Here is a 26,130-nt window from a genome sequence, read left to right on the forward strand (position 1 = left end):
TAGGCTCCTCTGTCCGTGGGGATTCTCCACGCAAGAATACTACAGTGGGTTGCCATGCCCTCCTCCAGGGGATCTTCCTGACCCAGGGATCGAACTCAGGTCTCCCGCATTGCAGGTGGATTCTTTTACATGTGTACCAGTATAAATTATCTTACTGATCCAGGACTACTGTGCAAATGCCCCCAAATCCAAAACATTATAACCACCTGTCTCAAAAGTATCGTAAAAGTTCCTAAGAGTTGTATGTGGTGGGGAACATCTGGAAACATGAATGATTAGGTACTAATAAAACAAAACAAGTTGACTCTCAGGAGAAAATACACACATACACATGCGTCAGAGTTTATGTCTCCCATATGCCACATCTTTAATGTCAACTTTGGAAACAAATTCAGGTGAAATAAAAATCAAAGTTCTCAAAAGGTGAAAGATTAACTTAACCGTTAAGTCTTCCCTATTGCCCCAAACATCAGCATGTATTTCATGTCTATGCAAAAGTATGCCTTCAAACTGCTTGAATGATATATGACACACCAACCAGTTTTCAAATAACACTGCCGGTCATCTTGCAATTTTAAAAAATTAGGTAAAAGGTATTATAACACATTTCACACACATACACACACACACGCACACTCACACACACGCCCCAATGACAACATTTGGCCTTTCCTAAAATAAGTACATGAAGACTCTTAAGAGCAGCCAGGGAGGAACCTGCCCACATCATCCCTCCCTACAATCCACGTAGTTTCCTTTAATCCAATAGCAAATCTGGGCATATTTGAGAGGGGTGATTCTAACGGCCACGTTGAAATCCTGTGGCGAACCATTCATGTCTACCCACTGGTGCCCAGAAAAGATGCCGATAATTTTCCGCTCCCACTTCTGCTGCTGTCTCTTCCACATCCTCACGTAGACCCCGGACCCGCTGGCACCGGGCTGGGCATCGCACTGCTGGTAGAGCAGGTCGTAGGTCTCATCCTGGACGTCACAGAAGCGGTACACTAGGTTGCCGGGTCGGTCGTTGTCATAACCCGAGAAGTGGATCCTGCCCCCCGGCAGCTGCTTGGCAGGCGGGCTCACCCCGATCTTCATGAACTTTCTCTTGTGGGGCTTTTTGAGCTCCAGGAGGGCGTAGTCATAATCCATGCCGATGTCGTTGGCGTTGCCCTTGATCCAACCCTTGGGGACGTGGGTGCGTTTCACCCGGATCCACTGGAATTTCATCTTCTCCGGCAGGGCTGAGCGCGAGTCGTTGGCCCCTCGGCCGTCTTTAAACTTGGGCTTCAGGAAGCCTACCCGGAGCTTCTGGGTTCCTTTCACGTAGGTCTTGCCGTCGTGAATGCAGTGGGCAGCTGTGAGCACGTGCTTCTCGGCCACCAGGGTGCCAGTGCAGCCCGTGGATAGCTTCACGGAGGTTGAGAAGGGGTAGTTCAGCAGGAAATCCTTCCCAAAGATGCTGAACCTGCTGTCGTAGCCGTAAATCTGCCGCTTCCTCCGAGACTTCCCGGAAGACTGCCCCTCGCCACTTCTGAGGACGTAGATGCCCACCTGCGTCTCGGTGCGGCTGCCGTTGGCATAGAGGGTCTCGTAGGACAGGTACTGCTTGGCTTCTTCATAAGTGGGCAGTGGGGTTCCCTTATGACACTGGGGTCCACACGAGGAGGACACTTCCAGCTTGGCTTCAGCTCCAAAGTCTGGCTTGGCCAAGTTGAAAGTGGACTGGGGCAGGACCACGGGGAGGCGGTAGGCTGGCCAGGTGGGCTTCCAGTGGGTGCTGTAGGGGCTCACCTGCCCAACAGCACAGAGGAGGAGGAGGAGGAAGATGGGGTGCCCTGGAGTCCCCGCCATGCTGAGCACCACCCTGCAGGAACAAAGACAAGCGGGTGAGGAGGGTGAGGGTCAGCAGAAGCCGTCCAGGGGCATGCCTGGCATTGTCTGGAGCTGTGAAACTTCTTCAGGAATTGGGGTGTGCAGAGGAATCCCCGGAAATGGTCTCACAACACAAGGGCTTGACCTTGTTTCTTCCTGGGGCTGGATACCCAGCGTGAAACTGGGTATTTGTTCCCCTTGGTGTTTCAGAGGACCCTAAGGATGACCCGCAGAGGGTGGGTGCGTGGGGCCATTAATTCCCAGATGAATTGCTTGACCGGCCCTGATACCCATGTAATTTCGGGCCATTCTTTATGCTCAATTCTACACCTTCATCCTCTGCTACCCTCCTGGTCCCCCTGAACTTCTCTCCTTTCTTCCTCCCTCTCAATCTCATTATAGCCTGTACTTGGAAATGTTCAGAGTAACTTGCTCATCTTCGGGGTGAATTCAAATTACACAGTTTATTGAGTGACCAAGGCATCAAAGAGGGATGGCTCCACAGTGCCACACTTGATGGGACGCAGATTGCTTCTAAATGGTGAGTGATTCAGAAGAAGGTGTGGGACTTTTTAATTTTGTTTTGTTTTGAATTTAGAACCATCATAACTATTATAAGTTTACTTCCAAAGTAGACAGGCCTCTAGCAAAGGAAACACTCCCTCCTCCCTTGGATTTTATTGTATAAGACCAGGGCGTTGGGCTTCCCTGGTGACTCAGTTGGTAAAGAATTTGCCTGCAATGCAGGAGACCCTGGGTCAGGAAGATCCCCTGGAGAATGAAATGGCTACCCACTCCAGGATTCTTGCCTGGGGAATCCCTTGGACAGAGGAGCCTGGAAGGCTATAGTCCACAGGGTTGCAAAGAGTGGGACGTGTCAGGGTCTTTGTCAAAGACTGAAAGCTTTAAATTTGCATCAAACAACACAGTGTGACTGTTACTGTTGGTTGCTTTTTCAGGTCTGTGCATTTGTGTTCCCAGCTAGTCTAAAGGCCTTGAGATTGGGCCTATGCTAGCATTCCACAAAGGTTTATTCATGGAAGAGTAAATGAATGAATTAATTAATGTTAGTGTGGCTCAAAAAACACGTTTTTTGAATGCTGCACGATGAATGCCAATGACAGATACGTACATGGAGGATGTGGTGGTTCAGAGAAAGGGCATGAAATCCCGTGGTGGGGAGAAGAACAAGGGAGGCATTCCAAGGGAGGTGATGCTTGAGAGGGGTGATAAAGCTGAACAGAAATAAGCTAAAACAAACTAAAGGGGACACTTAAAGAAAGGGAGCAAGGATACGGAGACAGGAAGCAGTATAAGTCGCTTCAGGAATTACCCTTAGCTCAGCAAGGGGGCTTCCTTGGTGGCTCAGACGGTAAAGAATCTGCCTGCAATGTGGGAGACCCAGGTTCCACCCCTGGGTTGGGAAGATCCCCTGGAGGAGGGCATGGCAACCCACTCCAGCCTCCTTGCCTGGAGAGTCCCATGGACAGAGGAGCCTGGTGGGCTACATACAGTCCAGGGGGATCACAGAGTTGGACATGACTAAGCGACTGAACTGAACTGAAGCATTAGTTGGCTCTGACTGGCTCCGAATCTTCTGTTCAAGAGAAGCTGACTTAGCGAGTAGGTTAATTCATTCACAAGCAAGGATCCCAAAACAGGGACAAGGAGGGATTAGGTCTTAAGAGGCGGGTGCGAGCTAGGCGGAGTGAGAGTCCGAAAGCAACTGTTTTCCTATTCTCAAGCTTCCTCTTTGAGAATATACACCTGTGAGCAATTTTTGGGTGATTTTTGCTTTCTTACCTAAAACTGGAAAACTGGAGGAATCATGTGCTTCCCACAGGGCTGCCTCCTGGACCCCTACACACTACCCTCTCCTCCCTCTCACTATAACACAGGAGGACATTAAGGCATGCTAACACTGAGCAACACAAGCCTTAAGCCAAGTTTACTGAGGCTTATCTCAAGGTAGAAAACACAAAGGTCCAGCTGCCAAGTATTCCCGTTTTCAAAATATGATTGCTGGGGAAGAGAAAGGAGGAGATGAGACAGTACGATCTTCTGTGTTATCATAAGCAGTCGACATTTTCCAGGGGCAGGAGGAATACAAGAGTTAATATACGCGCATATTATCAACTGGAACATTCATTTTCAAATCCCAAGTCTGAAACGTATATGTTAACTGGATCCTAGGAGTACCGGGTGCAAATTACTTACTGCAGCGGGACTGTTCCAGTGGCACATGCCTTTAGCTCTACCCATTCACCCAAACACTGAAACCAGCCACTTGCAAGGGTGTCAGGGAAGACAATAGCAGGAAAAGTCTGAAACTACTTCAGATAAACCTTTAAAAATCCATCCAGGAAGCTTGTCTTAATGAATTAACCCCCTCTCAGGCAAAATTGATCCCTATTTCACCTTTCCAAGCGCTTTGCCTGTATAGTAAACCCCTGTTTAAAAAATACTTTCAGACTTCCCTGGTGGTCCTGTGGTTAAGAATCTGCCTGCCAATGCAGGGGATGTGGGTTTCATCCCTGGTCCGGGAAGATGCCACAAGTCTAGAGGCTAAGGCCCTGAGCCACGACTATTGAGCCTGTGCTCTAAGGGCCCGCAAGCCGCCAACCACTGAAGCCTGAGCACCAAGAGCCTGTGCTCAGCAACAGGAGGAGCACCTCAGCGAGAGTCTGGTGCTGGAGAAGACTCTTGAGAGCCCCTTGGACTGCAAGGAGATCCAACCAGTCCATCCTAAAGGAGATCAGTCCTGGGTGTTCATTGGAAGGACTGATGTTGAAGCTGAAGCTCCAATATTTTGGCCACCTGATGCGAAGAGTTGACTCATTGGAAAAGACCCTGATGCTGGGAAAGATTGAAGGCAGGAGGAGAAGGGAGTGACAGAGGATGAGATGGCTGGATGGCATCACCAACTTGATGGACATGAGTTTGAGTAAACTCCGGGAGTTGGTGATGGACAGGGAGGCCTTGCGTGCTGCAGTCCATGGGGTCACAAAGAGTTGGACACGACTGGGGGACTGAATAACCACCACCACAAGGAGAAGTTAGCCACGTGTAAGTAAAACTGCTGAACCAACAGTGCTGAGTAAAGCTCTAATTCCTTAAAAATAAGCTTTTCAGTTACCTCTAAAGACTAATTCTATTAGTTTGAAATCTCAGTTACAAGTTCCCTATACAATTTCAACCCTATTCATTTGTTTGTGTGGTAACACCTTATTCTGAGAACTTTTTATATCTTCATTAAAGTTTCTATGTAACACTGAAAGCTACAAATATTTTATTATTTTATTCTATTTTGTTCCATTTCATTTTTTTGGCCACGCAGCAAGTAAGATCTTAGTTCCCTGACCAGGAATTGAACCTGTGCCCATTGAATTGGAAGTGTGAACTCTTAACCATTGGACCGCCAGGGAAGTCCCCACAGAACTATATGTTAAAAGAAACTGTGATTTAAATTTAAAAATTAATGCAGGTCAAATTATTCCGAATTGATTTGGTTTTTAAATACCTGATCAGAAGCTGGAAGGTAAAGTGATGTGTTCTCAGGTCCCCCCTGGGTTTAAACTGACAATGGTATTAAAGTTACAACTTCATAAGTTGCTCACTCCCTTACCAAATGTGTATTTAGGATGGTTTAGAAATTGTTCTGAACAATGATCTCTTAGTCTTCTAGGTCTGGTTTTTCCAGGAGCCTTTTTTTCCCCCCCAGGAACTTTTACTCAAAGAATTGTGAAAGGTGGAGGTACAAGGGGAAACAAAAAGGAAAATTTATCATGCTAGTCTCTAGCCTGTCTGGATGACAAGATTCCCCTTATCTGTTTGCAAAGGAAACAAAGGCCTCCAGCAGAGGGCAGCTTTCAAGGATGAGTGGAGGATGGCTAGGTGAGAAAGCTCTTAGAAAAGTTCGCAGAGGGGGTGAGTGAGGGTGTGTGTGCACTGTGGTGATGGGGGACAGACGACAAGCTACCTCCACTCGGGGCCTTTCCTAAGGCATTCACACCTTGCCCTGACCCCTGCCCTATTAATAAAACACTTTAGAATTAGCTTGGTGATTCTGCATTAATTTCTCCATTCACCTGATACTGGAATAATTCCCCAGGAGACACTTATTGTTTCCATTTTTATAAACTCTAGGTAAACCTTCACTACACCCATTTCATTTACTTAAACATAAACACTCTAAGATGAACACATTCATAATCTCACTACTGGAAAGGTAAATCATGGGAACATAATTTTTAATTCTCTCCTGCCTTTACTAATGGCTCACTTTATCCTCATAGAACTGTCTGGAAAACTCACACCTTAAAAAAGAATGAAGATTTCCAAATCTCATCCTTGTATCTAACTCTGGATGAGGAAAATTCAGGTCTATAACATTTCATTTCTAGGACTAAGCCTTTACTGGATAAGGAGTCCTTAGATACAGAATTATCTTTGAACGTTCCCAACTGAGTATATTCATGTACCACTTGATCTAAATGACAAAGCAGAATGGAAAATGAAGGTAAGCAAATATTTTCTGGCCGTGCTTAGTAATATGGAAACAGTATTCCTTTTCCAGCTCTGTATATCTGACTCACAAGAGGGCTACACTTTCCATGTTCCATCATTCACCATGAGCCCCTGTCCTGCTGTTCACTGTCTAAAAATATATGGACGTTATGAAGATGCTGCCACTTGGTAAGTGCGCTGATAACCTCACAGGGAGGGGACGCTGCTCGCTGCTTGTGATCAGCTGTGCACACCACAGTGCTGCCTGGAGGCTGTGGGCAGAGACGCTCTCCCAGTTCTGCACCTTGAAAACTCCAACAACACACATCTCCTCCAGAGGGCAAATACTCGGGAGCTGTGATATAACTCCTATAGCAAACAAGTGTTGGCAGGGAAGATCTAATCCTCAGGGTATAGGTTCTCTGTTGTACAACATCTGAATTCCTGGGACCACTATAAACAGTAATGACAGAAAGAAAGAGCAGGCAAGTTTGTGAGGATAACAGGTCTGGATGACATTCGGAAGGATGGCAGAGAGTTTTTCCATGGACTCTGTGGCCAGGGATACTGAACAGTAAAACCATGCTAATTCCTAAAGCAAATAGCTAAAAATGAACAAAGCTCTGGTAACACTCCGCAGCCAGGCATGCTCTCGTTTTCCTGAGGCACTGAACCTGTTAAAGGGAAACAAACCTAATCACATAATGGTTTAAGAATTACAGTCTTGTACAGGAAAGAAATGCAGGGTATTTACAAGCCCAGCCACCTTAAACATAATCTTGTGGTCAAACGACGTTTAACTTCGTCTCTATCAGATTTCAGGCAAACTGAACCACCCCAGTGAGCCTGGGACAAACCTGGCAGCAGAACAAGAATAGTAGAAAACGGTCAATGGTGAGACCCTGAGAAAGGAATTCCCTAGGGTCAGGGAGAGTTATGCATGAATAATGGCCGGTGGATTCCGTCCTAAGGGAGCTATGAGAAAAGATGTTCAGGAGAACCTGAGACTCTTAAACACTGCAGACAGGGGCCGGTAATGTTCTCAGACCCGCTAATGGGAACTTTGGCACTTATACTACAGACAGAAGAATGCACCCACATTCACTATCTACCTGAATAAGTTGTCAGTGTTACAAAAATGAGGTCCATATTAATTACCTTGGAAAAACGCTTCTGTTCCAGTTCAGGCATGGGAAAGTATGACAAGTTATCACCTGAGTTTATTTAAGTGGGAAAAACACAAGTGAAAAAACTTATTCAAATGCAGATGGTGTGCATATGATCACAAATGCTTTCACAAGTACATATAGTGGCTTTTGTGGCAGTTTCTGCTTCTCCACTCTACCTCCAATCCACTCCTGTCTAACAGAGCTCTTGAGAGGTGCACCTATAAGGTCTATTTTAAATGCTCTATGCACAAGTATGATTCTGAACCAAGTGTAGTAAATAGCTTGGTATTAATTTGGCTTTCAGCTTTTGGCCACAGCTGACTTCAAAACCACAAATTCAACTCTTTATCACAGGGCTTCCTCAAAACGATTCTGACACTGGCCAATCTGCGCCAATCATTCGCGGATCTCCTCCTAAGGCAGCACAGGGACCACTCAAGTTCAGTTCCAGGAACTAAGAGAAGGCAGCCCTAGCCAACAGGGATCCCAGGAACAACCAGAAGCTTTCCACCAGCTAGGCGCTATTTCTGAAGTCTCGCGGGTGTCACCCAAAAGGCAATAAAACAAACAGGACTTTTTATCAGCTGCTTTCTCATGGGATGTTTGAAAGCAAACCTAGTTTGTATTCCAAAGGGGAGTGGGAGTTATCCTTCATCTAATATTATTCTCGCTCTTCTAAAACATTTTTTTTTAAAACTTCTTTCAGCTTTTATTTAAAAATGAACCCACGAAGAATGTCCACACGCTGAAGAGGAAAGATTTGCTTCCAAGAACTGTTGCTAGTTCACGGACAGTGGCTCCTAGCGCAGCGCAGAGCCATCAGTCACAGAGCCAGAGAAGAGAGCCTTTCCCCCGACCTGTTTGCTGTCCTCTCCTTGCTTGCCAAGGTGTGTTCACAGTTACATGCCCAGGGTAAAAAATTAACTTGCAGACCTTGCTGCAAAACTCAAGGGAAAAAGTAATTGTGTGTGTGCGCGCGCGCGCGAGCGTGCCCTGGGCAGGCTTCTTTTCTATTCCCACCCAGCATCCGAGATGGTAGCTGCGAAAACTTGCTTTTCCCCACTCGATCCGCGGGTGACACCGTGGAAATCCAAACGCCCTGCGGGTCCCGAGTCTCCGCGGAGCTCCCGCAGGCCGCGGGTCCCAGCCCTCGAGCCCCGAGGGTGGCCGAAGCAAGGTCTCCGGGGCCGCCGAAGAGAGGTCTCCGGGGCCCCCGCAGCCCTCAGTGCCCCTGCCTTGAGCGCAGCGGCCCTCCCTTTGTCCGGTACCCTCCGCCCCGGGCCGGCGCCCCTCGCCCGCGCCCGCACTCACCAGTGCCGGGTCGCCCGCCAGGCCCCGGCTCGCTGCGCCGCTCAGACAGGTGTGGGCGCCGGGAGGGCGCGCGCAGCTCCCATGCCGGCTCGGCGGCGCGACCGAGTGCGAGCCGGGCGGGCGGGCGGGGGAGCTGGGCCCGCGGCCGACGGATCCGCCCCCCGCGCCTCCCGAGCCGGCCTGCCCCGCCTCCGGCCTCGGGGACGCCGCGCCCCCGCCGCCCGCGGCCCGCCCCCCGCCCGCGGCCCCGCCTCTGCCGCCCCCGCGGCCCGAGCCTGGCTCGGGGCTGCAGGACCGCGGCGCGCGGCTCTGTGCAGGTGGCTCCCGGCGCTCGCCTGTCCCGGCCTCGCCGCGCCAGCCCTCGCTGGCTCCCGGGGAGCCCCCGGCCGGAACGAACCCAGGGCTTTTGTTGCCGGCCGGCCGCCTCCTGCTCGGAAAAACCGGCCCCCGCAAGGTCGACAGCCTAGCGTTGGGGCTCTGGGCCACATCTGGTGCGCGCGGAACCCCTCCGCGAGTTTGCAAAGTTGGAGGCAAACCCTGTGCGCTCCTCACCCCACATGCACTTTTGAGAGTTTTCAGTCTTTAGGTGATGCCTGAGCTCCTTCCCGCTTCACCCAGCTTCTGGGGACCCCCCAGGGGCGGAAACCTGCCTTCGGGTGGCATGACCGCCCAGGCTTTGCATCCCCTCCCGCCGCACCCAGAGCGGGGCGCGGGGCCCGGAGCGCGGCTGGGGCGAGGCAGCTTCGAGGGACCGGCTGGTTGGGGAGCCCACCGGCCTCGGCTCTTTATCGGGGCGCCAGCGGGTGGAGCCACCTCCTCGCTCAGTGGGTCAGCTTCCCTGAGTCACTGCAAGGGACCCACAGTTCAGCTGGAGAAGGTACTGATTACCCTCTGACAGGTAAGGCCCAGGAGGAGACTTTTCTCAGTTGAGTGACTTGCCCCAATGCACTAAGGTCACATTTTTTCTTCTATGAAGCCATTTCGCCTGCCTGTCCTTTCTACCACCCTTGTGTTAGTTCCTCAGTCATTCCTCAGTCAGTGTCCGACTCTCTGCGACCCCATGCACTGTAGCCCCCCAGGCACCTCTGTCCATGGGATTCTCCAGGCAAGAATACTGGAGTGGGTTGCCATGCCCTCCTCCAGGGGATCTTCCTGACCCAGGGATCGAACCCTCATCTCCTGTGTCTCCTGCATTGCAGGCGGATTCTCTACTGTCTGAGCCACCAGAGAAAGAATTTCTCCCACCAAAGCCTGCTGTCAAAAAGAGGGGGGTCTCACAGGCTATTTCACACGTGTGTTAATGACAGACCCAGGGTGTTCACATTTGTCATTGATGTGTTTGTCACTGTTGGTGATTCTCAAATGTCAGGGCACTGTGTTAAAGGCAAAAGTTTCTTCAGCCTCCCCAGGCTTGGCTTAAATTATTTTCTTTCAAAATGTTGCATTGCTAGCTGTAAATATAAAACCAGATATAAACTTGTGTTATAGCTTTTGAACAAGCCAGAAATAAAGCAAAAATAAATTTTTAAATCAAATATAAAGTCCTTCTCCCAGAACTGTAAAATTTAAATTACTGATGTTTACTCAATAGAACTCGCCTGCCAACTCAGGAGGCATAAGAGACTCTGGATTGGATCCCTGGGTCAGGAAGATCCCCTCGAGGATGGTGTGGCAACCCACTCCAGGATTCTTGCCTGGAAAAGCCCCTAGACAGAGGAGACTGGTGGGCTGCAGTCCATAGGGTGGCAAAGAGTGGGACAGACGGAAGTGACTTAGCACACCTGCACTCAGCTGCTGCAAGCATTATGTATCTCTGGCCCGGAAGTGAGTACTTTCGGGGTCTGCATGGCTCTCCCCATCTGATGGTGTGGCCAGTGCCCTATATGGACTCAGTTTTCTTACCTCTTTCCTCCCTTCCAGCTACATCTCCTCTGTTCACAGCCTATGTTATTGTAACAGTTGACTTTCACTTGAGTTGCATATATCATTCGAGATTAAATCTGTGCTTTCCCTTTCTTACTAGTGTATTGAGAAGGGTGGTGACTGCTGGTGTCAAGGCAGAGCTCACAGAGGCCCTGAGATCACAAGGCAATCCTTGGTATCAGGCGGTTATCCCAGTGCCCCAGAATGTGTTTATGTTCATTTTTTAAAATCATAACTATGAAAAAATTAAATTATGGGTCTCCAAGGGTCTATAGCTCCCAACTAGAGAAACACCATTAATAGTCAAACACCTGACTTAGTAGAAGAACCAGGGAAGGAATTAGAAGGAAAAAAAGAAGGGAGAGACTTACAAAACACCTATTAAAGCAACGCACTGTGAGCAGTCCCGGGGAACTCAAACTGGGGTTCTGTGGTACCCAGAGGGGCGGGATGGGGTGGGAGGTGGGAGGGAGGCTCAAGAGGGAGCGGACATATGTATACCTGTGGCTGATCCATGTTGATGTATGGCAGAAACCAACACAACATTGTAATTATCCTTCAATTAAAAATAAATAAATTTAAAAAAATTAAAAAAAATTTTAAAAGAGATGGCCACAGGAAGCCAATCCAGGAACGTAATTAAGAGCATGCCAGTAACATTCAACTATATGAGTACTAGTTCAGGCTCTGCCACTTACCAGTTCTGTAGCTTTTGGCTTAACTTTTCTGCACCTCAGTTTCCTCTTTTGTAAAATGGTGACTACCTCATAGTATTGTTTGAAGGACTGAATCAATTAAAACACAGGAAATGCTTAGCACGTGGCCTGACACATAGTAAACCCTTCATGAATATTAGCTCTTGTTGTGTCTGTTATGCACAAAGATGATGCCTTCCCTCTGCTTTGGAGCTCTGTACTTTAGGACCACCTCAGTTGAATTTGATATTCACTGCTCATTTGCTTTGACAGTTAAAAAAAAAAAATATATATATATATGTATGTATGTGTGTGTATATATATAGATAGATATTTGGCTGTGCTGGGTTTCAGTTGCAGCACACAGTAACTTTGCTCTTCGTTGTGGCATGATGGACCTTTAGTTTAGACATGTGAGCTCTTAGTTATGACATGTGGGATCTAGTTCCCTGACCAGGGATTGAACCCAGGCCTCCTTCACTGGGAGTGTGGAGTCTTAGCTACTGGGCCACCAGGGAAATCCCTGTCCTGGCAGTTTTTGAAATTCCATTGTCACCAGTTTGGGGAAGTAGCATCTTAGAGAACAGAATAATTTTATTCCCGTCATTCCAAGAGGGAAACTGAGGCACAGAAGGACCCGAGAGCATCTCCCTCTCCTGTCTCCTCTCCCAGAACCAGCCTCAGGCCTCCTGCCCCTGCCCAGATGGGACTCACCATGTTTGAACAGGCTCCACCCCCTTCTCTTGTTTCCAGGAGCTGTCGATAGTAAAACGGGAGGATGCTACCAGGCTCTAAGGTTGTTGCTGTGATTGCCACATGGACAGCAGCAACAGCAGATCTGCAGAGGACTTTAATTCAAAGAGAAATGCCCTGTGTAGCAGTTGTGAACCTAGATATTTGTTTTTATATTTGCCCCACTCCCCATCTGAAAAAAGAATACCATCAGAAAATCCAAAACCCACATCGTTTAAGAACTCAGATCAACTCCATAATCATAATTCTCAAATACTTTTCATGAGTATGGCAGCTGAGTTGTTAAAAATGCATTCAGAACAAAGCCCACACATTTAGCGAGTGCCCAGTCTGTATAAGGTGACTGTATGGGGGCTGTGATAAAAGAGTTGCTGTTGAGTTGCTAAGTTGTGTCCAGTTCTCTTGTGACCCCATGGACTGTTAGCCCTCCAGGCTCCTCTGTCCAGGGGATTTCTCAGGCAAGAATACTGGAGAATTCTTTTCCTTCTTAGAAATGCATTTCCTTCTAAGAAGGAAAGAATACATTTCCTTCTCCAGGGGATCTTCCCAACCTAAGGACCAAACCCGCATCTCTTGCATCTCCTGCACTGGCAGGCAGATTCTTTACCACTGAGCCACCTGGGAATAGAGGAAGGGAGGGAGAAAGCAAATATCCCTCATCTCAAGGAACTGATGCTTTGGATATAACCAAAACAAAATCAAACACAGGAGAAAGTGAGATGTAGGCTGGATCAGACTACAGCTACAGAGCATGGAAGAGGGAATTGTTAATTCCCACTCTGGCAGGTGCTGAAGCCTCCTAAGAGGTGGTAGAATTTGTACTGAAGCTCAGAGGATGAAGCCCTGAGCAGATCGTCAACAAGCATGGCATTGGGTTCCTCTACTGTGTAAAAAAGGCAAACAGTGGAAGAATGAAGAGGGCAGAACTAGGCCTGCTGCTGCTGCTGCTGCTAAGTCACTTCAGTCGTGTCTGACTCTTAGCGACCCCATGGACTGCAGCCCACCAGGCTCCTCTGTCCATGGGATTTTCCAGGCAAGAGTACTGGAGCGGGGTGCCATATTGTGCTAATTGTCACTGTGTTTACTGAGTGCATACTGTGTAGTGAACTTCATACATGTTAATTCAAGAAACCAAAAAAAGAGGAACTATGGTTATCTCCACTTCGCAGGCAAGGAGACTGAGATTCAGAGGGGTTAAACGGGATACTAGTGTGTACCATTAAGTAACACAGTTGTGACTTCTGCCCCATCTGTTGCACTCTGTCAGCAGTTTCTGCCGTGTTGTACTGCTTCCCAGACCGGCATTTTCTCGTCCTTACAATAAGGAGGTTGATGAGTGACTGCCATCACTCCAACTGAAAACATCCTTTGATTCTGTCTTGCTTTTGTTCCAGGCTTGTAGTCACTTCGTTATGACCTGTTAAGTGGTCTCCATGCAGGAGACAAGATGGGACCGAAAGATAATTGGAAACCTAGGGTGGCGGGGAGGGGAGAGGCCCGACACCAACTCTGTACGTGGTTTCAGTGCTGAGGTTTTTTTTTTTTAATAAAGTACAATTGGTTTACAGTGTCGTGTTAGTTTCAGGTGTGCAGTGAAGGGATTCAGTTATCCACACATATATATTCTTTTTCAGATTCTTTTCCATTATAGGTTATTACAAGATACTGAGCGTAGTTACCTGTGCAGTAGGGCCTTGCTGTTAACTATTTTATGTATGTGTGTGTGTGTGTGTTAGTCGCTCAGGTGTGTCCGACTCTTCGAGATTCCATGTACTGTAGCCCACCAGGCTCATCCGTCCATGGGATTCTCCAGGCAAGAATACTGGAATGGGTTGCCGTTCCCTTCTCCAGGGGATCTTCCCCACCCGGGGACTGAACCCCGGTCTCCAGCACTGCAGGTGGATTCTTTAACCTCTGAGCCACCAGGGAAGCCCCACTTTATATATAGCAACGTGTATTTGTGAATCCCAACATTCCTCTTAGTGCTTATTTTTTACGAGGCCATGAAGCTCACATGTAGCTTCAACAATTTGCCAGTTTAAAAGGTGTCCATGAGAATTATTTCTAAGGAGATAAATTTCCACATTTAAAAATCATTTCCATCCATTTTCTTATATCTGTGGTGATAATACGGATCCAGGAGTTTATTCAGTAAGTGGATGTTTCTAGCTTTGTGTAGTGAGTGAAAAGAGAAATGGAGGAGACAGCACAGAGCAGGAGGGAAGCAGGCATTCTCAACCTGTCTGGGTGCCATCGGGTAAGTCATCTCACTTGGCCTGGATTTATCATTGGTAAAGTCTAGAGGACCTACTGTTACAGTCTTTGAGTCTACAGCATTGTGATCCTTGTGGGAGAATGGCCCACATTTGTATCTTCGGGCACCCCCAGCATGTGGTCCTGGGAGAGCAAAGGAGGTGGAACTCTGGAGTCAGACTGGCTTGGGCTCAATTTAGAGTTCGTTTAGTTGCTGGATGATCATCGGCAAGTGATGTGACTTCTGTGCCTTGCTTTTCTGTTCTATGCAGTGGGGCTTATTTCAGGCTGTAGTCAGGACTCAGTGGAATAATCAGTACAAAGCACACAGCACTGGGCTAGCATAATATAAATTCTGAATTGATATTACCTATTGTTATTACTACCACTGCAAATGCTTAATGTTTCAAACTTGTTGAATGAGTTGAATGAATCAGTCGAATTGTTAAAAAGTTTTTTCCAGGCTTTCCAAGAATAAACCATCTCAGGACTTTTGTTCAACCCTAAGTCTTTTGTCATAGGTTTGGTTTGGAGGCAGCAAAGAGTTTCCTGGTCCAGTCATCCCAGTCCAGTCATCCCTTAGTATCTGTAGAGAGAGGGTTGGTTCCAGGACCCCTGCAGATACCAAGGATGCTCAAGTTCCTTATATAAAATGGCACAGTCTTTGCATATAACCTATGAAATCTGCCAATACTTTAAATCATCTCTGAGCATGCGTGCTCAGTTGCTTCAGCCATCTGACTCTTTGTGACCCTGTGAACTGTAGCCAGGATCTTCCCGACCCAGGGATGGAAACTGCATCTCCTGCATCTCTTGCATTGCAGGTGGATTCTTTATCTACTGAACCACCAGGGAAGCCCAGGTTACTTATAATACTTAATATAATGTAAATGCTATGTACACAGTAGCTAATATATGGCAAATTCAAGTTTTGCTTCATGGAACTTTATGGATTTTTTTCAAAATTTTTGGATCCATGGTTAGTTGAATTTTTGGAACCCATGATACAGGGGGTTAACAGTACTGAATTTGGGAAGAGTTACAGGTTCAGATGGAGCCAGGGTTGTAGTCTTTTTGTCTCCCCTTCCAGTCTCCCCATATGGCACCATCAGTTCATTTATTCAACTAGCATCTTCAACACGAATATTGTTAGGTCTATAAATCTGTCAGTGTTTTAAGGGCAAAGCCAGATTTTTCTCTCATGAAGGTTGGATTTAAAATCTTTATGATAAAACCACAACTAGTTCTCATAATTTAAAAAAAATGATAACAAAAAGAACCAATAAAAATAATCTTTACAGCACTTAATAAAGTAAACGTACTTGTATAGCTGCTGCTGCTGCTGCTGCTAAGTCGCTTCAGTCGTGTCCGACTCTGTGCGACCCCATAGACGGCAGCCTACCAGCACTTAAAACTTAAAAAAAAAAAAAATTCCTGTTCCTGTTAAAAGTATTGATTGTTGTCGTTGTTATTGTTCAGTCACTAAGTCGTGTCTGACCCTTTGCAGCCCCGTGGACTGTAGCACACCAGGCTTCCCTGTCCTTCACTATCTCCCAGAGTTTGCTCACACTCATGTCCATTGAGTCAATTACTCATTTTAAGTATTAATACTTGGAAATATAAGTAATCAGTATACTATGAATATAGATATGTGAAAGCGTAATATATAAAGCCTTAAAATATAAAGTAGTTGTAGAGCTAAATTGTCACACTGGTGCATATGGTAGCCTGAAAAGAAAAGAAAAAAAAAAGCTGCACAGCAAAGGAAAGCTTTGCTCTAATCCTACTTAAAAGAATATAGCAATCTAAAATTATTAGAAAGAAAAACAGGCTTTGGCACTAGCAATTTCCTGTATAATGTGGGCACTATTTGAAACTGAAAAATTAGAAACATTTTGAAATAACTGTGTGTTTCTCATTTTCTCTGGTGAAATTCAGAAGGTCTCTGGAGGCCGGCGCTGGGCTTCTCTGATGTACTCTAACTTGTATCCTGGATCTCATGAGCAAGAACAAAAGAGAAAAAAGTGTTTTTTCTTCCTTTAACTCAAGGAGAAGCAGCCTTGAAATAGACTTAAACAGCTTTTTGATATTCTCTTTTCAATGGGAATCTTATTAAAATTTCTTTCAAATCTCGATAGCTTTAAAAGGTCTTTTCGGAAAATCCTTTTGTTCTCAACTCATGTTTGTATTTCAACTTATGTTTGTATTTATCCATGAATATTGGATTCTTTCTTTTTCTGTAAGGAGTAATCTTTTATGCGGTTAAGTGTGGGGACTGGATATTCAAATTCAGTGTCTTTTCATGAGGTTTCTCCTCTTTCCTGGCAAATTCTACTCATCTTTTAAGCTCAAATATCAACTCTTCTCTGAAGGCTTCTAAACCCTTCATTGCTAGAATTGTAAATTCATACTCTGTGTCTTCAGAGAACTGTATTGAAATTATATCTTACATTGTAACCATATATTTACATGTTCAGCCTCAAGCGGCCCAGAGCGTCTCACGAGTGGGACCACTGGCTTGTTCTTCTAGACCCTATGGTTTTCCTCTGTCTTCTAAGACAGCCTGGCTCAGGATAAAGGCTCAATAAATTTTTACTTAATAAAATGATTGAATGAATGAATAAGTAAAATTCTAATTAGCTTAAAACATAATGTCTGACATAATTTAGTTTGCCATTGCAGCCATTAGGAGCAAGGCATACTATATGTGAAATTTTAACCAGTGGGGCTCTAATATTTTCCAGGATGTAAATCCAAATTACTGTTTGATGCCCATTCACCATTCTTTCCTTTCGGGTCACTTAAGATAACAAATTCAATTTCTGCTTGGTGTGCTGGTTACATTTCAGTACTCATGCTATGGCTACATGTTGGTCTTCTTAGGCATCATCTGTCTAAGACTCGGAGAAGGCAAAGGCACCCCACTCCAGTACTCTTGCCTGGAAAATCCCATGGATGGAGGAGCCTGGAAGGCTGCAGTCCATGGGGTCGCTGAGAGTCGGGCACGACTGAGTGACTTCACTTTGACTTTTCACTTTCATGCATTGGAGAAGGAAATGGCAACCCACTCCAGTGTTCTTGCCTGGAGAATCCCAGGGACGGGGGCGCCTGGTGGGTTGCCGTCTATGGGGTCGCACAGAGTCAGACACGACTGAAGCGACTTAGCAGCAGCAGCAGCAGCCCCTGCTAAATCTCTGGCCTGCATGTCTTTGGTTGGCTATATGAGTTGCGTTCTTGACAGAGACTCACCTTCCCCTTGATTGGTTCAGATGAAGAAATTTTATGGGAGTGCCCACTTATGGCAGTGAGAACAGGGTGGAGGGGACAAGCCAGCACAGAGAGCACCCAGGCTCCAGCAGCAGGGGAAAGCCGTGGCTGTTGTTGGGACCAAGAGGGAGAAGACCGCAGCAGAACCTAGTTGCATGCGCACGCCCAGGAGCCCTGTGTCAATGGGACGGCGGCTGCAAGCACTGCGGGAATCTGGTTCCCAGGAGGAAGGGAATGAACGGGAGAGGAACACTCTGACCTCCTCTTTTCCCACCCTGATCTCTGGAGCTGCCAAAGTGAGCTCACAAGGGAACTGACCGTGCTGTCTGTAAGGCTTAACCTCCTGGATACAGGGCAGGGTGCCGAAGGGTGGAGAATTGCTGGGAGACTGACAGAAAATCCCAGGTGGCACAATAGTAGGGAATTTGCCTGCCATGCAGGAAAAACAGAAGATACAGGTTCAATCCCTGGGTCGAGAAGATTCCCCTAGAGTAGGAAATGGCAACCCACTCCAGTCTTGGTGCCTGGAAAATCTGATGGACAGAGGAACTGAGAAGGCTACCATCCAGGGGGTTGCAAAGAGTTGGACATGATTGAGCACACACAAATAAAGACAGAATAACCAGAACCCTGGGAGAGCCTAGTTTCCTCATTTGCAAAATAGGGTGATGACAATGCCCTCCTACCAAGGTTATAGTGAGGATTAATCTAGGAGTTGCATCAAAATACTTCTTAACATATGTGGTGCCTGATTTTCTACTCATTAGCTATGACTTCTTCTTATTTACAATAACAGCTCTTTGAATAGCTCCTGGTGTGTAAAAGCTAATTGAGGAAGGTATCGTGTGTTGGTTTATTTTGAAGCCCTTGCACATCCAGCCCCAAACACTGTTGTAGCAAAGCCCAAAATAGATGGCCTTTTGTAGGCAATGGGGAGACTTTTTGAACAGGGAAGACTGTCTGTTTGGGCTGACATCATCAGCCAGTGTGACCTCGAGAACAGACACCAGTGAGCTAAATTTGAGACTTGTTTTTAGTTTTCAGCAGATTTCTTTGGTCACTGTGCAGACACAGTCCGAGGCCCCTAGTTTTCCTTCACGTCGGTAGAGAGGAGACTTGCTGAAGAGCAGACGAGCTCAGCAGGACCAGCGCCCCATAGCCATCTCTGGGAATGGCGGTGGTTTCTCACATTGTGAAAGCCGAGTTAGGGTGGCCAGCCCTTAACAGAGGAGGGATTGTATCTGCAGAAGCCTTTCACTTCCTGCTCTTTGAAACCAGTAACCTGCTTTATTTCAAATGCAGGGCCACCTGGCTCCTGCTGCCTTTGGTACACAGATTAGGGAAACCACAAGCATGGCCATTCGTGTTCTTTTCCCTTCAAAGCCTGCGGCATGCCATGGAAAGCCAACTGGCTCTCCACCTGATATCGGGAAAGTCCTCGCATAGGCGCAGGGGTGGGGTGGGGTGGGACTTACCCACATGAAGGCAGGTGGATGTCGGAGCTGGGACTGCAGCGGGTGCTCTTGGAGGAAGGGCGGGTTCAGGGTGACAGCTCGGGGAGCCTGTCTCCCTGATGAAGCAGTGAAGGTCACGCTGGGAGGAGACTCTGGTATTGACACTGGCAGCTGGACTCCCTTCAAGGAGGAGTGACTTTATCCGGGTTTCCAGCAGACTAAAATTAGTGGGGAGAGCACCGAGCCCCTAGGTCTTGTGGGATCTGTAAGCAGCTGTTCACGTTATCGTCCTTGTCCCTGAAAAATCAAGATATAAGCCAGAACTGGTAAGAATGGCTCTAGAGCCTTTCCACCTACCACCTCTTGCTGTCTTCAAAGTGTGCATCCTCTGGCTTTTCCCAGAGCACACGGATGCTTTATTTTTTTTTTACTCAAGGCTGACTGAGGCTCTGTTTGGACAACTGTGTGCAGCCACTTGACACGTATGCAATGGGTTCACTCCATCAAGCAGGGGGGTGATAGGGAACAGAGTAGTTTGGGGATTACGCTCTCAATAAAAATTAGCTCCTCCTTTAAAACTTTGCATCCTCCAGTTGGATTTTGACACTCATCTTTTGCTCGTTATTCTTTTATAAAAACTTTAAGAAAGGTACAGCGTTTCCCAGTTGCTGCAATCAACAATATTAAGATCTTGGACATAGTCACATAGTAAACCACAAGAAACAGATTTGAAAGTTGTGTGTGTTAGTCGCTCAGTGGTGTCAGACTCTTTGAGACCCCATGGACTATAGCACGCTAGGCTCCTCTGTTCATGGATTCTCCAGACAAGAATACTGGAGTGGGTTGCCATTCCCTTCTCCAGGGCATCTTCCCAATCCAGGGATCGAACCCAGGTCTCCCTCATTGCAGGCAGATTCTTTACCACCTGAACTGCCAGGGAAACTCCATTTGAAAGTTGACCTGTTTTACATATTATTCTTTGTAATTCTGCCAAAAAAAGACAAAGCAAAATAAAAACAAAAAATTAGCTTCTCCTAGTAATGTGACAACATCCCAAGGTGACATGATATTTTTTTGTTTTAATGTTGAGATGAAGAATGTGATTGGCTTCAAACCAGGAAGGCCCAGAATGGCCCAGTCCTGCACTTAACGATTATGATCTCATGGTTGTGTAAACAGCATCTTTGTAAAGTGAGGTTATCCAAACTATCTTCTCTTTTAGGACAAGAGATGGCAATGTCTGTCTCTTTTTTTTTTTTCCTCTCTCTCTATATTTTTTTAACAGTGCAATAAAATTGAACTATTAAATCCTTAAAACTCTTTCTGCAGGAAAATTAAAAGCAAATAAATGACAAGTCTTTGATTTGTTAGACTACTCTTTGAAAGGTTGATTGCTGACTTCAAGGCAAATTCCAGTCCTGGTAGCAGCCCTCCAACCTCAGCTCCAGTTGTAATTTTATTATCAACACTTTCATCCCCTGCTCCATAGTCCCAAAGCCTTAGGGAATTGAAGTTCATTCAAAGGTTGAGTATTCTTGATCTGAGATTGTTAGGAATCACCCTTTGTATTTACTCTAAGACCTGCCTGACTACAGTAGGGAGCGTGAGTGAGCCAATAAAATTGTTTTATATACATTTATAGTTTTAAAAGTTTTTTTCTTGGTAGAAGTATTTATAGCATTGGTATAAAGTTCATCTTTACAATAATGACTATTTATTATCTACCAGGTATCAGATACTTCCCACTACTTATTGCATTGGACTGAAAAGCCCTGAGCAGTAGGTACACATATCCCTGCTTTTACTGATAAGAATCCATGGCTCTAAATAGTTGAGTAAAATTCCCAATTTGAAGGGTTGGAGTGGGGATTCAACCACAGGCCTCTCTACCCCAAATCCATATATCATTAAGTTGCCCATATTGTTTCGGTTAGGATGACTTCATGTATTAGTAATGCAAACCCCTGACTTATGCCGGTTTAAATGACAACAAGGAAGTTGAGGACTGCACATGTCAAGAAATGGAAGGATAGGGTGGTTTCAGGTGAGGGGCACTGAAGCTCTGTAGTTACCATAAACAAGTACATCCAGGAGGAAAAAAAAAAAAACTTCTCTCCTTATCTCTCTTTCTTAGAAGCAGGACAATGATACTGCTCACCAGACCTCTCTTCATATCACAGTGGTGGGAATTCAATGGTCATAAGTCCTTTGCTAAATCAGTCACTGGCAAGGGATGATGTTATCTGTTAGCCTAAGGTAAGTGGCACAGGATAATTGGAAGGACTGGGGCTGGGTGTCAGAAACCTTGGGTTTTAGTCCTAGTTCTGTAATCTACTTGGTTATAGAGACTTGCTAGTTGCTTGGCCTCTCTTAGACCTTACCTCTTCCTTGCTGGTAAATAGGGCTGATGGGTCTTGCCTTACTGATCTCACAGAGTTGTAAACCAGGAAGGAAGTAAAGTCTGTAGAAGTATTTTATGAACTGTGACACATGACGTAAATGCACGTATGGCTTCTATTAACATGATTCAGAGTCTGGTCATAAGATATTTTTTCAGTTATACTCATATGTGGTCCTTGATCGTCATCATGAAGATAGCTTACAATTCCTGGGTGGGGAAGATGCCCTGGAGGAGGGCATGGCAACCCACTCCAGTGTTCTTGCCTGGAGAATCCCATGGACAGAGGATCCTGGTGGGCTACAGTCCATGGGGTGGCAAAGAGTCGAACACAACTGAGCACACACACACAAGACAGTTTAGAATTTTCAATGATTTGTCAAAACTTTACCTCAATTTTACTTTTCTGTTGGAAAATTAGTAGTGCAAAAATAGGGGAGGGAGAAGTGTGAGATTTAGTACTTAAGAAAGACAATTTCCAAGCAACCCTGTATGCTCCTCTAGTATCTGTTTATATATGGGTAGGTTGTTTAGAAATTATTTTTTATACTTATTCAAAAGCAAGTTTCCTAAGAATCTATTAAACAACCTTTCTCATTCCTTCCTTTATACCAATTCAGTAAACGTATGGATTATTACTATGGGGGCAGGGGATGGGATCCACCAATAAAAGAACCAAAAACAGACCCTATCTGAACCTACTAGTGATGACCACTAAGTCACCCCTAGTAACCATCTACTATACTGGGGAAGAACTCTAGAGAGCAGACTAGATAGAAAAGCATTAGTCACTCAGTCGTATCCAACTCTTTGTGACTCTGTGGACTGTAGCCCACAAGCTTCTCTGTTCCTGGAATATTCCAGGCAAGAATACTGGAGTGGGTAGCCATTCCCTTCTCCAGGGGGATCTTCCTGACCCAGGGGTCGAACCCAGGTCACCTGCATTGCAGACAGATTCTTTGCCTTCGGAGCCACTAGTGAAGCCCCAGATAGAACATATCCACAAATAGCTGTAACAAAATATAGAAAGATAAGAGGAATTGATGGGTGAAAGTCCTGAGCTGTGAAGAGATAAAGGACTGTAAGAATTCAGAAGGGCTTCCCTGGTGTCTCAGATGGTAAAGAATTCACCTGCAATGCAGGAGACGCAGGTTTGATCCTTGGGTCAGGAAGAGCTTCTGGAGAAGGAAATGGCAACCCGCTCCAGTATCTTTGCCTGGAGAATCCCTTGGACAGAGGAGCCTGGTGGGCTGCAAAAGAGTCTCAAAAGAGTCAGACATGACTTAGTGACTAAACAACAACAACCACAAACATAAGTAAATGTACTCCTGAATTCTGTGAGCCACTCCAACAAATTAATTGAACCCAAGGAGAGGGCCATGGGACCCTCCCATTTATAGGTAAATTGGACAGAAGTTGTGGGTAACCTGAGGAACTCCTGCTTCCAGCTGACATCTGAAATGGGAGAGCAGTCTTGTGGGACGGAGACCTTACCCTGTGAAACCTGGCACTATTTCCAAGTAGGTAGTGTCCGAACTTGGAGAAGGCAATGGCACCCCACTCCAGTACTCTTGCCTGGAAAATCCCATGGACAGAGGAGCCTGGTAGGCTGCAGTCCACGAGGTCGCTAGGAGTCGGACACGACTGAGCGACTTCCCTTTCACTTTTTCACTTTCACGCATTGGAGAAGGAAATGGCAACCCACTCCAGTATTCTTGCCTGGAGAATCCCAGGGACGGGGGAGCCTGGTAGGCTGCTGTCTCTGGGGTCGCACAGAGTCGGACACGACTGAAGCGACTTGGCAGCAGCAGCAGCAGTGTCCGAACTGAAGGACAATGTAGGACACCCAGCTAGTGTTGTGGAAAATTCCTCGGTGTGGGGAAAGCTCCTCCACACATTTGGTGACCAGAAGGGTCAGAAGTGAAGTATTCTGTGCGAGAGTAAAGGAGACACAGGGGGTGGGGAGGGGTAAAGTCTGTAGGTTTTTTTTAACTCAGGGAGCAGTGGCGAGTCAGTGGAAGCTGTGGAGCAATCGACTGAGTGCCTTCATCATATCTGTGCTTTATGAGGATTAAGCGGCAGCTTCTGGGAAGCTAGATAGGAGGGGAGAAAATGAAGGCTGAGAGACAAATCTCAGAGTTTGTAAATTAGAGGCCATGAGAATCTGAACCAGATTATGGGCAGTGGTACGGAGATCAGCCAATGGATACTTTGGACTGAGAAAGCAGAGATCTTGGTAATTGATATAAAGGCCAGTTGGGAAACGGGGAGCCAGGAGTTTTTCATTTGTTTTGTTCATTCGTTTGTTTTGTGTTTTGGTCATGCCTTGCAGCTTGTGGGGTCTTAGTTCTCTGACTGGGGGTCGAACCCATGCTCCCTGCAGTGGAAGCTCTGAGTCCTGACCACTGGGCCTCCAAGTCCCAGGAGGCTTTCATTTGCAAATGACAAGAGATCAAGGCAAATGTCTAAATAAAGAAGTGAATTTACCTGCTCCCTTAATTGAAAAGTCCTGAAATAGGTGTCGCTCAGGAGATGTTGGACCCCAGAGCTCAGATGATATCATCGGGGCTTGGGCTTCTCTACCAGTTAGTTCTTCTGTGATGGTTGCTAAGGCAGCCTTCAGAAGCTACTAATTTACATTTTCAGAGGATTAAATCCAGTGGATGAGAGAGCTTGTCTCCTCATCGATTCCAACAAACATCCCAGGTCTGCTTTCCATTGCACATTCCTGAAGCAGTCCCTCTGGCTGCAAGAGATTATGCTGACTGGCTTAGACTTATATATGTGGTCTTTTATTTTCTATTATAATTTTGATGATTCGTCCACAAAGGCAACCTAACTCTAAGCCACTAGGAGACATAGCCCTGTGACCAAAATCAGATCTCGTTCTGAGGAATTCTAACCAGAAGACACTATTTCAGAACAGTGAAGGCTGCTTCTCATTCCATTTCATCAACTGCAACTACTTTTTGAGGCAGGTTTCTTGAGGACCTGGCACATATCTGAACTTATAAAATGGATAAAGCCTAGACCATTTCTAGGGCAGTCTTCACAGTGGCCAGTTCAGATGCTGCATGAGTGCCTGGAAGATTTCACCTCTGCAAAACAGGTGAGCATTGTCTGAGAGGGCTCAACAAAGGAGTGACTATTGACCTAAGTGTTGAAGCAAGTATAAGCTTTGCTTCAGTACCATCTAGACAGGACCTTGAATACCAACCAGATGTTGACAAACCATCTGAATTCTATTTGAAATGGGGTGATGGCTCTAAAAATATCAGCCTGAGCCATCCACCTGTTCTGAGCAGTCTTCTCTTTACATAGGATGTGTGGTGTCTAAACCATGTTTTTAAATGAAACTTTTACAAAGTGTTTAATTACACTAGGAAAGCTAACCCTTTTCAGAGAACCCAGTGGAAATTCCTTTGGTGAAGAAAAGAATCATTCTGTAAATTGAGTCTGTCCATCTGAAAGTGCCCCTCTTTTCCCTTAATTTGATGGGTACACATCCATTTTCACATACTGGATCTGTTGTAAAGCCAGATACGTGCACCTGAACTTCATTAAGGAAAAATGTTAAACTCCATTGGAAATCAGTTTTTTTTGAAGGAGGAAAAACATCAATTTGAAAAGTGTCAAAGGCATGGATGCAGCCTGAATCAGGTTTTTGCCCTCAGTCACACTGCCGCAAACACATTTTCAAGCATAATGGCTGAGCTGCTTTTTGAACTTTCCAGAATGATCTTCACCCCATTAATGCAAATAGCTCTAACATCTAGTTTAGAATGAGATCAAAAGGATGAAAATTAACAAATGCAATCCGGGTGGAACAGTTGAATTTTGATTCTGCAGAGCAGACCAGAGCACTCGTCTAGCATGAGCTGGCCATCCGGCAGGCAGTCAAGGGACACTGCCATCCCCAGCCCTCCGCGCTGAGGGCCACAGCTGCAGTATGGCAGCTGGCCTTGCAAAGCCCAGCTTTAATGATGGTCTTGGCCCTTATTAAGCTCTTAAGAGTCATCCTGAAGCAAGCCAGGGGCTAACAGCAATACCAAGAGGAGATTCAGGTTGGGAGAGAATCGCTTTTACCTTAAGTATGCATCTTTCTTCTTCTCTCTTTTTTTAAGGTCTTCTTTTTATTTATTTATTACTTATTTAGCCAAGTCAGATCCCAGTTGCAGCCTTCCAGATCTTGCAGTGTGGCGTACAGGCTCTCTAGTTCCGACCATCCCTCCCTTTCCTGAGTGCTCAGTTGTGTCTGACTGTTTGCGACCCCACGGACTGTAGACCACCAGGCTCCTCTGTCCATGGGACTCTCCAGGCAGGAATACTGGAGTGGGTTGCCATTTTCTTTAAGGGATCTTCCCGATCCAGGGATCCAACACATGTCTCCTGTGTTGGCAGGCAAGTTCTTTACCACTGCACCACCTGGGAATCCCCTAGTTGCAGTACTGGGCCCAGATGCTCTGTGGCATGTGGGGTAGTAGTTCACAGATCTGCATCCCCTGCAGTGGCAAGGTGGACGCTTA

The 26,130-nt window shown here is 46.2% G+C and overlaps 1 protein-coding gene and 2 long non-coding RNA genes across 4 annotated transcripts in view; 2 read left to right on the top strand and 1 right to left on the bottom strand.

The window, feature by feature from the left end:
• Positions 1-342: 342 nt before the first annotated feature.
• On the bottom strand, positions 343-19,325 carry PRSS23 (serine protease 23). Of its 2 annotated transcripts, none has more exons than XM_061406026.1 (2): positions 19,228-19,325; positions 343-1,867 (listed from the first exon to the last, which is right to left on the bottom strand). In XM_061406026.1, the coding sequence occupies exon 2, from the start codon at positions 1,852-1,854 to the stop codon at positions 727-729; it is 1,128 nt and encodes a 375-aa protein (XP_061262010.1). In that variant the 5' UTR covers positions 1,855-1,867; positions 19,228-19,325; the 3' UTR covers positions 343-726. The 2 variants fall into 2 exon arrangements, with proteins under 2 accessions (XP_061262010.1, XP_061262009.1); XM_061406025.1 differs by lacking the exon at positions 19,228-19,325 and adding an exon at positions 8,862-8,970.
• LOC133241031 (uncharacterized) lies at positions 2,046-8,508 on the top strand. The gene is made up of 3 exons (XR_009734484.1): positions 2,046-2,416; positions 6,452-6,570; positions 8,257-8,508. It is a non-coding gene; the product is annotated as an uncharacterized LOC133241031 (long non-coding RNA).
• LOC133241030 (uncharacterized) overlaps positions 9,175-26,130 on the top strand; it is a 59,645-nt gene continuing 42,689 nt past the window's right edge. Inside the window, exon 1 of the long non-coding RNA XR_009734483.1 lies at positions 9,175-9,759. This is a non-coding gene — a long non-coding RNA (uncharacterized LOC133241030). The remainder of the gene's footprint in view (positions 9,760-26,130) is intronic.

Source organism: Bos javanicus, chromosome 29 (genome assembly GCF_032452875.1).
Source record: "Bos javanicus breed banteng chromosome 29, ARS-OSU_banteng_1.0, whole genome shotgun sequence".
Taxonomy (NCBI): Eukaryota; Metazoa; Chordata; class Mammalia; order Artiodactyla; family Bovidae; genus Bos; species Bos javanicus.